The 15,059-nt window shown below is 33.9% G+C and overlaps 1 protein-coding gene across 2 annotated transcripts; it reads left to right on the forward strand.

Annotated features, from left to right (window-relative positions):
* Positions 1-4,007: 4,007 nt before the first annotated feature.
* LOC122597578 (kinesin-like protein KIN-7K, chloroplastic) lies at positions 4,008-14,286 on the forward strand. 2 transcript variants are annotated; one of them, XM_043770158.1, is made up of 22 exons: positions 4,008-4,250; positions 4,340-4,437; positions 4,722-4,811; positions 5,211-5,263; positions 5,468-5,533; positions 5,619-5,672; positions 6,331-6,390; positions 6,655-6,733; positions 6,898-6,965; positions 7,891-7,953; positions 8,125-8,229; positions 8,608-8,712; positions 9,078-9,185; positions 9,262-9,408; positions 10,160-10,342; positions 10,500-10,658; positions 11,251-11,604; positions 11,686-11,808; positions 12,181-12,231; positions 12,423-12,470; positions 12,560-12,679; positions 13,484-14,286. In XM_043770158.1, the coding sequence occupies exons 1-22, from the start codon at positions 4,063-4,065 to the stop codon at positions 14,075-14,077; spliced, it is 2,916 nt and encodes a 971-aa protein (XP_043626093.1). In that variant the 5' UTR covers positions 4,008-4,062; the 3' UTR covers positions 14,078-14,286. The 2 variants fall into 2 exon arrangements, with proteins under 2 accessions (XP_043626093.1, XP_043626101.1); XM_043770166.1 differs by lacking the exons at positions 4,008-4,250; positions 4,340-4,437 and having other exon boundaries at positions 5,464-5,533.
* Positions 14,287-15,059: the final 773 nt, after the last annotated feature.

Below are 15,059 nucleotides of genomic sequence, written 5' to 3' on the forward strand. Positions count from 1 at the left end.
ATGTCTGCAAGATTTTTTCTTTTAATTTTTTTTCTTTTTGATACGTTAATGTTTTTTTTCTTTTTTTAAAAAGCCCTTTTAGATTAAAAAAAAAGTTATATTTTTTTCTTATACTCAGTCTATATCCATGTATCCATCACAGTATATTGCATTATTTCTGCAATAAATAAAAATGCTATATGTTATATATTTTTTTTCTAGAAAGTTTCAGTTAAACGGTTCTAATAGCGAGATAATCACTGACCAATGACCAAAATAAAATAACCATCTTTTTTGAATAGGTTTTACTTTCTTACATCCGTTTTTATCGTTCATATGGTATTTTTTTACTTTTTACATGGATCAATATGTCTTCCGGGCAAAAGTTAAAAAACTAGTTAAAAAGAAAAGACGATAAACACATTATTGAAGCCTTGAAGGATAATGATTTTGATTTGTTGACCACCTAACATGACACTCACATTACATGAGGCCCCTAGGTTGTTGAACTTTATCAAATTTATAATCCTTAGGGGCCTAGTTGAAAGTTAAAACTAATTAAACCTAACGTTTAATATCAAGTATTTTGGGGGCAAATTTAATGATTATAATTATGGCTAGTAATGAGAATTGTTTTTCTTTTTCTTTTTTATTTGGGTGAAAGACATAGTAATGAGATATATTGATATTAAATTCGATTTATGTTTTTTTGTTTTTTCCTTTGAATGACTATTTGTTGTTACTGATCTTTTTTTTGTTCTAAACTATCCCAAATATGTTCAAATTCACGAGTGTTAAAGATTGAATTTTAGTCTTCCCTTCATAAGGCAAAATCCTCGATCATCCAGATAAAGTTGTAATGATAAATGATGTATGCCTTTATCTTTAAACACTTATAAAGTAAAGGATTCTTTTTTTTCTTTAAACTTTTTAGCGTCAAAAATACCCCAAGTTTATTAAAATGTTGAAAAATCAATTATTTTTGTTGTGAGCAAGACTCGTTCAAGGGATACATGACATTTAAAACAATAATCTTACCACTCCATTAACTGTTGTTTGTTTATTAAATTTCTTCCATTAAATATATAACCTTACTTTCCTTTGAATATAAATTTAAAACCTTCACTTAACTCTTAATAAAATTATTTACACTATATATTTTTCAACCCTTAAAATAACTACATTATCCCTTTATATCAATAACTTTTACATTAATAACTCACACCGCTACCGCCAACTTCGTTACCGCCACCCGTTTTCGCCATCGCCGCCGCATTGTGCGGGTACCCTTCTAGTGTATAGTTTAGATAAACGTGAACTTTTTCATCTAAAATCTCTACGAATTATTAAATTTATTTTATATAAAATAAAACAAAATTGAATAATATGGATACACAATATATTTATAATTTCGTAAGGTATCTTAATCACTAAATTTATAGGGCTTTTTTTAATCATTAAGTGTTGAATGTATTAAGTAGTTGAATATATAAGTAATGTGTACATATATTAAGTAAAAAATGGGTAATTGACGGCTATTTTTGTTTATAAAGTCAAAAAAGAAATATAAAATTTGACTAAATGCATTAAGTTCTTAATTATTAATTGTAGGGATTAATCATTGGATGACCAATGTAGTTTTCTTTTTGTACATATTTGCCTAATAAACTGGAATATTAATGTATATCACCCACAAACTTATAAATTTTGTACATGGTTGACCAAAATTAGCCGGTTACACTCTATTGAGCTGATGTGGCAACTTAGCTGGTCATGACATGACAACGTACCTGTTAAATGTATTTTTTTTTGTACATGGATCCCCAGTTTACTTTTTTTTATTGATGTGTATCACCCACAAACTTATAAATTTTGTACATGGTTGACCAAAAACATCTGTTATAGCTGGTAGAAATTGTGAAAATGTTTTTCTTATTATTGACATTTATAATATGGATATTAAGTTTGTATTATACTTATGACATAGATCCTAAGAAATCCAACATTTTTCACCAAATACATATGTGATCTCATCTTTATTAAATCAACAACCACAAGATGAAACCAACGTGGTTGTCTGTTTCTTCTCGTCGTATGTTTCACCACCTGGATAAAAAAAAAGCCAACCACATTTATTTCATCTATTGTTTTTTTTTATTTAAAAAACACGAGACTACGTCTTTATTTGGTGAAAAATGTTAGTTTATTATGACAAAATAAATAATAGAATTAATCACCAAATGACCAATGTATTTTGTCTTTTGTACATGGTTGCCCAATAAACTGTATCACCCACAAACTTGTAAATTTTGTATATAGTTGGCCAAAACGACCTGCTATAGCCGATTACATTCTATTAAAATCACGTGACAATTTAGCTAGTCATGACGTGACAACTTAAATGTTTAATGTTAAACTATAAGCAACTAACAAAAACATATATATTAACATAACTACTTAAAGGCAATTCTATTATTTATTTTGTCATAGTAAGAAGTGGGAGAAATGTCCACTTGTGCAGTTGTTCTGGCCCTTTGTTTTATTGCACTTCTTGTACACGAGATGCCTGTGAACGTGAATCCGTCTTCTTGGCTGATGTATGCTTATGCACACACTCTTTGAAATATGCCTACCTCATTATATTAAAGTTTGTCATAGTCCAAATACCATCACACTAAAATTTACCAATTTGGAAGATTTTTTTTAATCATTGTTTTACTTGTCATCACACATCATTTTATCTTTATTTATTTATTCTATTTCACATTATTTATATTTTAGATAGAATTTTGACAATTGAAACAATATACAACGAGTTAAGACGTGTCCCATTTTGTTTTGGCTTTGCATTGTTCGTCACTCATCTTAAATGGTCATGACGTGTTCTACCATCAATTAGCAGTCACAACTCACTTATCAACAACCCGACAAAAAAGATTTTGAAGTTTTATGCACGTTGAGTTACAACTCATCCTAAAACTATTAACCCACTCCAATTAAATCTCGTCGACTAGATAATAGTTATGCTAGTATTGTTGACTCAATATACACTAGTTGGCACGACACATATTAGTGGGTCATTCAACAAAGGTCACTGACATCGTTGAATGACATTGACATCGTTGTTAACCACTGTTATACCAATAAAACATGTCAAATCCAGATATACTACAACACCATAACTTTGAGCAAAATTGTTGATGCCCGTTATCATCTATATTGAATTGACGTTGTCAAACCATTAGACAATTCTTCAATAGCCGATGAATACAATCAATGGACTACGCATTTCCCAGTGGCGCTTGAATATGGTGATGTTTCTTATATAATCTTTCGATGTCTCATCGACGGGTTTCCTCAAATATACTTTGCTTACACAAATGTATGTTTTGCATGGTAACAAATGTTAAGGTGGCTAATTTTAAGCTACTTAATGTCCTTATAAGGGTTATTAAGTCTGAATCTCTTTACGTAACATCTTTTAAAATGATTAAAAAAAAAATAGTATACAAACTTTATGAATATTTATGGAATATTTTGATTATGAACCTTATATCTAGAAAGACACCATACACACAACAAACAATCTAGATACAAACCCTGGGTAAAACTGTTAATAAAAATTCACTTTTTATCTAGAATATCAAAGTTCATTCATGATTATAAAATGTAAAAAAGCCTTTTGTATCTATGCATCTAGATTTTTTCCACTTTTTTAGTATTCCAAATTTCTGGTGGTCTGAAAGTCACCCCTGAAAAGTACGGAACACACACATTAACACACATAAAACACACCTCTCTCTCTCATATCATAAATTAGCAGCAGCAGCATCATCATCATCATAATCGCTTCCAAGGCAAGCACAATAATCAATAATAGTATCAATCAATCTATCAATCCACCTACTGCTACTACTCACAGCCCCCACACTTGACTCATTTCTCACCTACTTTCCTCAAATCAAACCTTTTTTTTTTATATCTATATATATCTATTTACTAATCAAATAATTTTCTTTTTCCATAAAATGTAAGTTAAAATATTCAACAACAAAAAAAAAAAACAAATATCTTCATTTAAAAATGGCGTCAAAGCAATCCGGCTCAAAACCACGAAAATCAGTCTCCAAGTACACGAATTTGCAACCGTCTTCCACTACTTCGTCTTCGAAACACGTTGTAGAAGCTTCGGTTGATAATTTGAGCTCGCCGTTGAGTTCGGAGAGATCGAAGGAGAACGTTACCGTTACGGTTCGGTTTCGGCCGCTCAGGTAATCCTTCAATTTTAATTAATGTTATTTTGTTTTAATTTGTGGTTAATTTTGATTTATTAGTGATTAGTTTTGTTGTGAATGGATAGTCCGAGGGAGATACGGCAGGGAGAGGAGATTGCGTGGTATGCGGACGGAGAAACGATTGTGCGGAATGAGAATACTCAGTCCATAGCATATGCATACGGTATGGTTATATTAATGTGAAACTATAGTTACTACTGTATCAAACTTTTGACGGAGCAATTTGTAAGACGGTATAGTTTAATAGTTAAGCTTTGTTCTCACCGTACCTTTGAGACATTTGTTTTATGCTTTATTATCTTTGCATTTTTAATAACTTTTTAATGGATGGCTGAGGTTGATTTTGTACACTTAACATAGTCACATTACAAAAAAACTTTCTTTAAGAGATGAATAGATGACCCTGTTCAAACTACATTTTTGACATAACAAAATACATTAATGCAGATCGGGTGTTTGGGCCTACCACAACAACACGTCATGTGTACGATATCGCCGCCCACCATGTTGTCGGTGGTGCTATGGAAGGTGTAAACGGTATGTATTGTATTAATGTAACTTTATAAATTAATAAATTCTTAAATGTTAGCTTCGAATGGTTGGATGTGAAGAAAAGCCATCTGAACATCTAAGTTTGCATGAGCCTACAGAAAACAATCATATTTACCATCTTATAGTGGCTGCTCTAAAGTTTAGCATATCTGGAGCTTCAGCAGAAAGAATGATTAGTTATATAATCAGTCTAACCAGCAATCTTTGATCTATAAATAAAATGCCTGGATTCAGAGCATCCTTGACTAAAGCAGCCTACGATCTGCAGTAGTTATATTATGAAAAGCTAGTAGCCTTCCCATTCTAGTTGTTAATTATTGTGAATTCTTTCTATATGTCTGCATTACCTAATTTTTTTTTATTCTGTTGGGTGTTTCACTTAAGGGACTATCTTTGCATATGGTGTTACAAGTAGTGGGAAGACACACACAATGCATGTAAGTACAGTTTAAATATTCTTATATTGTATCCTCATTATTTTGTGGGTTATATTACTTGTTATAAACTCAGGTTTGCTGCATGAATAGATGAGTCTTGAGTTCTTATGCTCTCTCTCTCTCTCTCTCTCTCTCTCTATATATATATATATATCATACATTCCAATGTATTTGTTTTGATTTTTTTACGTATACATAAGTCAGGGCGATCAGAGGTCCCCTGGAATCATCCCATTGGCAGTAAAGGATGCTTTCAGTATAATTCAAGAGGTATGTGTGGCCAAACTCGTGATACCATTAATGCAAGTTACACTTTTTTTAGCGTATTATCTCATAATCCTTTTATATTTTCCAGACTCCAAGTCGTGAATTTCTCCTTCGTGTCTCATATTTGGAAATTTATAATGAGGTATGCTTCTTAGTAACCTCTTCACTGGTGCTTCTTAATAAAACAAATCCACCAATGTTGTGGTGATGTGGTCTTACCTTTGCCATTTCCTTCATTGTTTTGCTTTTCCCCTTAAATCGAATGTTTTCAGATCTCTGGCTCTTTTGGTTGTCACTACATAATACCATCTGAATAGTATATGAGGAATTTTATTTGGGTGGATTTCTGGTTTAAAGATGACGTGATGACATAGATGTTTTTTGACGTGTTGCTTAATTTAAAATTTTGATGTTTCTGTGAACTGGTGATTTGAACAAAGCAGCCGTCCTGCATTCTCATGTCTTGAACAATATTTTTCAAAACTGATTCAAATTTTGGTGAATATGTTTTCTGTAGAGCTCATTATATGCACAGCGATTTAGTCAGATACTTAATTATCACTGTTCTTATCTGGGTACAATTACATATACAGTTTCTGTTTGTTTTTGTAGTTTTGTTCATTTTGTGTTGTATACTATATCAACTTCTTTCTTCAATGTTAATGAATATGTGCTCTTTTTTTTTTGCCTCTGTATGTAGTTTTCAGAACCACCCTGGTGTTTGTGTTCCTTGGCCATGTATTGCAGATGCATAAATTTCTTTACGTAATGTTACAATCTTAAGTTTTGTATTCTCACAGGTTGTTAATGACCTGCTTAATCCAGCTGGCCAAAATTTAAGAATCAGGGAGGATAATCAGGTAATTTGTTCATGCCATGTCATTGTGTATTGAAAACTAGAACTACCAGTTTTATTCACTTGTCAAAGTTAGATGTTGAATACGTATATTTATGAAGCATATCAATGTCATAGTCACCATGCGTTACTAACATTATAGTACGGTGTTCCGCCTGTTTGAGATCCCATTTTATACTCCTATATGAATTCACAATATTATATAAAATGCCCTCAAAACCTTATGTTTCTATCAAAAATCTTAATATCCCATAATTATTGCTTGTAGGGAACCTTCGTTGAAGGTATAAAGGAGGAAGTTGTGCTATCTCCTGCCCATGCACTTTCCCTTATTGCAGCTGGAGAAGGTTTGTCTTTTCTGTGCCGTGCTTTCGTGTATCTAATCATATAAATCCAAATCACTTGGAAAATTTGAGGGTTTTTGTTGCTCTGTACTGAATCAAGTGATACTTGATCTGCTCTTTTTGTGAATGTAATTGACCTCCCATTTTTACGTTCTTTTATATTACAGAACACAGACATGTTGGTTCAACAAATTTTAATCTGCTCAGCAGCAGAAGTCACACAATATTTACATTGGTACATTCTGTAATTGCTTGAAGAACTCATCTTGATTTGCATTGATTTTTATTGCCCTGTAATGACTACTCTCTGAGCGTGGTGTAATATTTTTTTTACTGATCTGATAAGACTGCTCATCAGGTGATGCCAAAGTGTTTTATAGGTTTTTCTTCTGTTTAGTCTTTGTCCTCGTTCATCTGGTGGATTTTAGGGTAGATCATGATAAACAATCTTAAGTAGGTAGGTTATGCATATGATTTTTAAAGAAATGGCTTAAAATGGAACTCGCTCTGGATATAAGCACCGCATTATCTTCATAACACTTTCGTCTGACCTGTAATATTAAATTTTGAGTTGATGGACACATGCAAATAGTTAATCTATTCATGTACTGTGTACGTATGTAGTAATTTGCCAGCCTATCTATAAATCAAGAAATGGCAATAGCTGAAGAGACTTTAGCAGTAATTAGTCCAGAAACAAAGATACTAGCAATGGACTAGCCAAAAAAGAAACGCCAATACTCCATGCAATGATTTGCATCAGATGTTGGAGTAGTTAGACTATGAAGGAAATAGTAGGAGCTTTCAGCATACACATGCTTAATACATGCATACGAGTTAGCAGTAATTAGTCCAGAAACAAAGATAGCAATGGACTAGCCAAAAAAGAAACGCCAATACTCCATGCAATGATTTGCGTCAGATGTTGGAGTAGTTAGACTATGAAGGAAATAGTAGGAGCTTCCAGCATACACATGCTTAATACATGCATATGAGATGGACCCTCATTTCCCAATTAGATAAGATGGCTTTTCAACTGTTTTCATTTATTGTTATCAAGCCTCTGTCTTGTATTATCTGTGTTGATTACTGTTTATCATCTTGTTTTTCTAGGGTATTTTTTTTCTCTGATATTTTACTACTTTGTTACATTATAACAGACGATAGAGAGTAGCCCTTGTGGTGTAAATGGTGACAGCGGGGATGTCAACTTGTCACAGCTGGTATGCATCTGATATTTAGCTTCCATTTGCTTTTTTGGTTCCTTGCTATTGTGAACAACAAGCATCGAGTAGTTTAAAAGGAACCAGCTTTGTAATTTCTTTCATGTAAGACCACTATCACTTATTAATTCTTATTAGTTTTAATCATACTTCATTTCATTTCAACTGTAGAACCTCATAGATCTGGCGGGTTCTGAGAGCTCTAAAGCCGAGACTACTGGTGTTCGGCGGAAAGAAGGATCCTACATAAATAAAAGTCTGCTGACCCTTGGAACTGTAAGGCCCCAATCATTGCCAGTGTTTTTTCAGTGTAACAGTTTCCTTTACACATGTTTATTTTTGTCATGATAATTTTCAAGGTCTATACTACTCATACTACAAAGGCAGTCTTCTGCATTTGTATGTGGAAGAAAACGAGACATCTAAAATTATGAATATTTATAACCAAAGGTTTTGTATAAATATGTCTGAGGTCCTCGGAAAACAAATGCCTTAATTTCTACTCTAATGATTGGACATCATTGTCTTCATCATTTGTATTATACATCAAAAGAATAGATATATTTTATGTGGGTCTAAGCTATGATATTAGTGGGGTCCTTGTTAGCTATCAGTCATATTCTTTTATTTCTTGCTAACCCAGAACTGTCATAGGTTATATCAAAATTGACAGACATGAGAGCAGCTCATATACCATACAGGGACTCGAAATTGACTCGGCTCCTTCAATCTTCACTAAGTGGTCATGGACGAGTATCTGTAAGTCTTGCACAGTAGATTTAAATCAATTGCAACCCGTTTACTTTTGAAGTGGTGTATTCAGGCTATGTACATCTATAACAGTTCAAATAGATAGTTTCACTTTGTGTGTTTTTCATGCCGAATTTTTTTTAATGTAGTATAAAAATAGATTATTTTCCAAATAACTTATTTATGTAATCATATTTGGTGTACTAACTGTTTTCAAAAAATCTGAAAATTTTTTGGACAAAAAGTGTTTCCACTACCTGACGCATATCCAAACATGATCGTTAACCCAATCCTCCTCAACCACCCGTTCGGTTTCCCCTATTTTTGATCATAATACTATTTGTTCACGGTAATAATTTGTTTCCACTTTTTAGCTTATTTGCACGGTTACTCCCTCATCAAGCAATTCAGAGGAGACACACAATACATTAAAATTTGCCCACCGTGCCAAACACATTGAAATTCAAGCAGCACAAAATAAGGTATGGACACCAAACTGTTACTGCTTGAATTTAGTCTTCTTTGACAGTATTGTAATGTAAGGCTGTTATTTTGTAGATCATTGATGAGAAATCCCTTATCAAGAAATACCAACATGAAATTCGATTATTAAAGGAGGAGCTAGAACAGTTGAAAAGTGGCATCGTTGTAGTTCCTCAGTACAAGGATACCGGGGGTGATGACATTTTTCTACTTAAACAAAAGGTACCTCTTCGATCAGAATAATGCAAATTGCATACTACATTTATATTTCCTGTAGAATGAAGTCATAGTCATCAATGCCGATTCATTGTTGTTCAACCATTAGGCTACGGCGATAGGGAAGTTATTATCCCTTCCTCTTACACGACATGTCCAGATTTTCATGATCTCGATATGAGGTGGAAAGTTCAGTATATCCTTATGAATAGGTCTATGTGTATTGCATTTTATCTCTTACGGGTCAAACAGATAGATACATAAAATAGCTTGAAGGAATGGGTCAAAAGTAACCCCAAAGTTCATATTTAATGCCTAAAACTTAAAAAGAAAAACTGTTTCTTATGAATGATAATGCTGGTATTCATGCTTAACACAATAACTTATAGGATGCTAAAAAAGTTTGAACACAAAAGTGTTTCAGGTCCCCTAACTCGACCTATTTCGACTTGTACAAAAACTTACCGTTAATCTTATAACCATTACCCGACCCACCCATATCACCAACTCTGACCTCATTGATTATGTTGTTGCATAACTGAATATTAATGTAATTGGTTGGAGTTGGTTTTTTTTAATCCAAGTGGATGGATTTACCAAATATGTAAACGATCATCAGTAATGACAACTCATTTCCCCCAAAATAAATGAACATCATGTCATTTCTGTTCCAAAAAGGCTGCACTTCTCTCTATCTCATGAAGTAGTGAACCCTATTATTTATCCAGTCTCTTTTGGGTATATGTGATGTGTATAGTTAGAAGATGGTCAAATGAAGCTGCAATCGAGATTGGAGCAAGAAGAAGAAGCCAAAGCGGCTTTGTTAAGCCGAATACAGAGGCTGACCAAATTAATCTTAGTTTCCACGAAGTCTTCTCCATCATCTAAACTTTCTCATCGCTCTAATTTAAGACGACGACATTCCTTTGGTGAAGAAGAGGTAACTGAATGACTGGCCCATTTTTCAATCCATTTTACACTTTATATATATGTTGATTTTGTGATATAGCATTCTGGCTAACACGCCAAAAATGTCATACTAACTCTCTTGTTTAATTTTAATTATGTAATCTGTATGATTTTTTTGCGATGGCCAGCTTGCGTATCTCCCACATCGAAAGCGTGACTTAATTTTGGATGACGAAAACTCTGAGTTGTATGTTTCTCTTGATGGAAGTGTGGAAAATAATAGTGATCTACTGAAAGAGGAGAAAAAGGCCAAGAAACCTGGGTTACTTAATTGGTTGAAACCACGGGTCAGTACCCCTTTGCAATTCTTGCTTTGTTTATGGGTTTAACGAAATGTGAACTGAAATTAGGTCTATCAATTCTTAGTTATTTCAACAGAAAATTTTCCTTTAAGGTAAAGATATCAAAGTATCGTGAAGTCTAGTTGGTCATCTTTAGGTTCTTTTTCTCACATTGTGAGAAAATCTCAATGAGTATCATCCGTATATGCAAGGTGTTAGATGCATGTTAAATTTAGACGTAATTTTTCTTGGTTTTCAATCATTTATGATCACATTGCTTTAGCAACAGTTCTATCTCCATAAATACCTGTTACAATAAGCGTATTACTTACTGAGAACAAGTATTTAATGTATAAAATGTGATGACATGTGTAAATATCTATCATGCTCAAGTATTTAATGCGTTTTTGCGCTAAACCTAATTTTACACATTTTGTGATTTTATGCACACATAAGAATTTCATTGCTTTCATTGTTTAAATGTTAAGAATTACCGATTATTTACGTGAAAATATATCAGTGTGTTTGAACCAACTCCTCTATGTGGCTCATGTGTTTTTCACGCTCATTATATATCTGTTTTTTGTTCTGTTACTAGAGACGAGACAGTATCTCTGGGGCTTTGACCAGTCCTAGTGATAAATCAAGTGTTGCCAAATCTATCAGTACACCTTCAACGCCCCCAGCAGATAATCCTACTGAATCACGGCATTCACAGTCTCTACTATCGGAGTGCAGATCTGCTGAATTCTCACCGGGGGCCAGACAACATCAAGACATCAATGAAGGTACATTTCTACAAGAGAGTCCTCTAGTAAGCACAAGGACAATTGACCAAATTGACCTCCTTAGAGAGCAGCAAAAGATTTTGTCTGAAGAGATGGCAATTCATACAAGTGCTCTAAAGAGATTGTCACTTGATGTTGGAGACCCACAGAGGGAATCTATGAATGTAATAACTCAAATCTTTTATCAACCGTAAGTCCGTAACTGGTGTTTGTAACTTTGCATATTGACACTTTATCACGTACAGGCGGAGATCATGCGGTTGAATGAACTAATCAAGTCAAAGAATGATCAAATCAAATTCATTGAAGACAAAATTGCTAATTCTACCGTATCATCTTGTCACAAGATGAATGAAGTTGAACAGCGAGTAAGTGCTATGACTAGAAGTGATGATTTTGATCCATGTACTTATGAATGTGTCGATTTTTTTGTGTGCCTTTTCAAATGGATCAAATCAAAGTTTTAGCTAAAACAATGATGGTCAAACAGGTTAAAGCCGCTTAGTTGTTTTTAACCTTTCAAATCGTGTTATCATAACAATATTATTTTCGTAATCATAGTTAACAGTTAACACATTAACTAGTTACACCTCTTTTTTTAAAGTTGACAAAGAAATGTTTGCGGGTCAACCCAACCCCATCCACACATCTTGCCACACCTATCTGCTACCATTAAAATTTATGTTCTTGCCTCTTGGTGTACTCTTTTCATCCTTAGCTCAAACTTCCATCTTATGCAGTCTTTGACAGAGCTAGAAGCACAATTAAACGAGAAGGCCTTTGAGCTTGAGGTATGTTCTTTTAGCACTCTAGTCAGTTTTTGCTAATTTCTGGGACGTTTGTCAGTTTATATCGTGCCAAAAAAGTAATGAACTTCCAGCAATCAAACAGTAAAAAGAGCATTGAAGTGAATGTTTTCATGCTTATATCTAAGGAAAAGTTTGTTCCAGCTTGAGATATGTTTTAATCTCTCATTTGCCAGGTTAAAGCTGGGGATAATAGAGTACTTCAAGAGCAGCTCAACCAAAAGGTAAGATTGAGAACCCAGCGGTGATGTTTTCTCCTGCAACATAATGATTTTTTCTGTTGATGATTTAGTGAATTTTATGTTTCCTCCAGATCAATGAATGTGAAGGACTACAGGAAACAATCAACTCCTTGAAAAATCAACTTTCTGATGCACAGAGTAAACTCGATGCTGAAAGAGATGCAAAGATAATGCTGCTTCGTCAAGCTCAGGTATTCTCTGTAATTAGAGCTGCCAAAATGGGTAGGTTCGGGTAATAGGCGGGACAAAATGAATAATTATTAGGCACGTATGAAACAAGGGGAACATCAGGATTTGGGGACGAAACTGGGCCAAACAGGTACCATAAGATAAGAATAATGAAGTCGGGAACCAGACTGGACCAAGGATCGGTTTTTGAAGTACAAACCTGGGGATTTATAGCTTGAAAAATCTATCTTTTCAAGATTTAAAATATTCTAAAAGCGAAAGCAAAAGAATGATATGGTTCCACTTCCAGACTGGACTGGGACGAGAAGCACCTATTGTCATATCCCACCGACAAAATTGTTTTTTCTTTCAAATACTTTAGAACCGAGAACTAGGCCAGATATAGCTGGTACTGGTGCAGTCTGGTTCTTTTTTGGTTCTGTGGTCAGCCAGAACATATGACACTACCATAGTTTAAAAGGGTGTTGAATTGAGCCAAAGCACTTTTTTGCAAAAATAGAATAAAATAATAAAATAAAATAAAATAAAAACTTATCATTGCCATAAAAAACTAATTTCTTGATTCAAAGTACACTGGGAGACTTTTGGTATGTTCCTTTTGAGCATATATATTTTATTATACTTGTTTGTCTTTGTTTGAGATAAAACATAGCAACTTGATTCGGATTTTTTTTAATGGGTTAAAATTGTCACCTTAACTCAATGCCAAAAAAACGCGCACAAATTTACTTTGAGAATGACTTCACAAGAAACATTGTTGAATAATCAAAGCAGCTTGCAAAGTAATGCTTTTGTATTGAACTTAGGCACTTGAAGTTGAAGAACTCAAACACAAAGTGACCGAGCTAACTGGATCAAAAGAGCAGTTAGAATCCCGAAATAAAAAACTAGCTGAAGAGAGCTCTTATGCCAAAGGCTTAGCGTCAGCCGCTGCAGTTGAGCTTAAGGCACTCTCAGAAGAAGTTGCAAAACTAATGAACCACAATGAGAGAATCTCAGCTGAGTTGGCATCACAAAAGAGCTCCCCACACCAACGTAGACCATCGGGTGCCACTAAAAATGGACGTAAAGACAATGGCCATTTCAGACATAAAGAAGCCAGCCCTACACAATCAGAATTAAAGAGAGAACTCGCATTGAGCAAAGAAAGAGAAATGTCTTACGAAGCCATGCTATCTGAAAAAAATCAAAGAGAATCTGATTTACAAGGTATAGTAGAGCAATCTAAAGAGAGAGAAGCGTATCTTGAAAACGAGCTTGCAAATATGTGGGTTCTTGTAGCAAAGCTGAAGAAGTCACAAGGAGCCAAGACCGAGGTGTCAGAGTCAAGTAGGGAAAGTCAAGATGTTGGTAGCTTCGAAATGTGGAATGGTATCGGACAAACAAAGGACTTTGTATAACTTGAGCAAAATTTGCGTGATTTGTAGGCCATTCGAGGAAATTTGTGTTATGCAGGCAGTAGAATAGAATTAGATGGTAGTGTTTGGGGTTAGGAATTGGGATACTGTGTGTTGTGTAAAAAAATGTCGTCTTGATTTTTTTTTGTAGGAGCTTAAAGTATTGTACAAATCAGGATGTTTGCCATCTACCTTTCCATTTTTTGGGTTCATGTGTTACGCATCTAAGTTGTATGCCTCATCAGATAACCATCTTATGGGGAAATTATCACATTTCCTTTGCCTTCTTCCTGGTCTTTCAGCCTCCCTCCCTCCTCCCTCTCTCTCAACTTAACCCACAAACTCTACAACTTGAGGTGAAACCAGCCAATCTCTTCCAATGAACCATTGTAGTTGTACAGCAAAATGCATCATTTGATTTGATAAACTTTATAATTTGTGGAGTTGTGGATCAGTTGTAGAGTGTTTAAACAATCCATATATCTGCCCTGGATTTGATTTGCTATGATCATTTGATTAAACAAAATGGATCTGATATCGAAGTAAAACAATTTATCTAAGGATACAAACGAAACTAATGATTGGGTTTCGGTTAAGGTTCGGTTTTATTAGAATTTGACTAATAAAACCAAAACCGAATCGTTATAATTCGGTTTTTGAAAACTAAAACTATTGGGTTTCGGATTTTTCGGTTTGGGTCTATTTCAGTTCGGTTTTTCGGTTTTGGTCGGTTTTTAACCACTTGTGGTTTGAATCAAATTGAGCTTCAAAAGTTTATAAGTTTATACCCTATAATTACACCTTAATTAATTTCAACAAGTTTTCAAAACAATATTAGTAACAATAACATTACAACAATGACAACAAATTCATAAAAGTAAGTTGTACAAACTTCAAATTTTATATATAACTATTTACATCTTTTACGCGTTGTTTAATTATACAATTATTAAAACAAATTACTTTTGTTGTGTATTTTCACTTA

The sequence above is a fragment of the Erigeron canadensis genome, chromosome 1 (genome assembly GCF_010389155.1).
Source record: "Erigeron canadensis isolate Cc75 chromosome 1, C_canadensis_v1, whole genome shotgun sequence".
NCBI lineage: Eukaryota > Viridiplantae > Streptophyta > Magnoliopsida > Asterales > Asteraceae > Erigeron > Erigeron canadensis.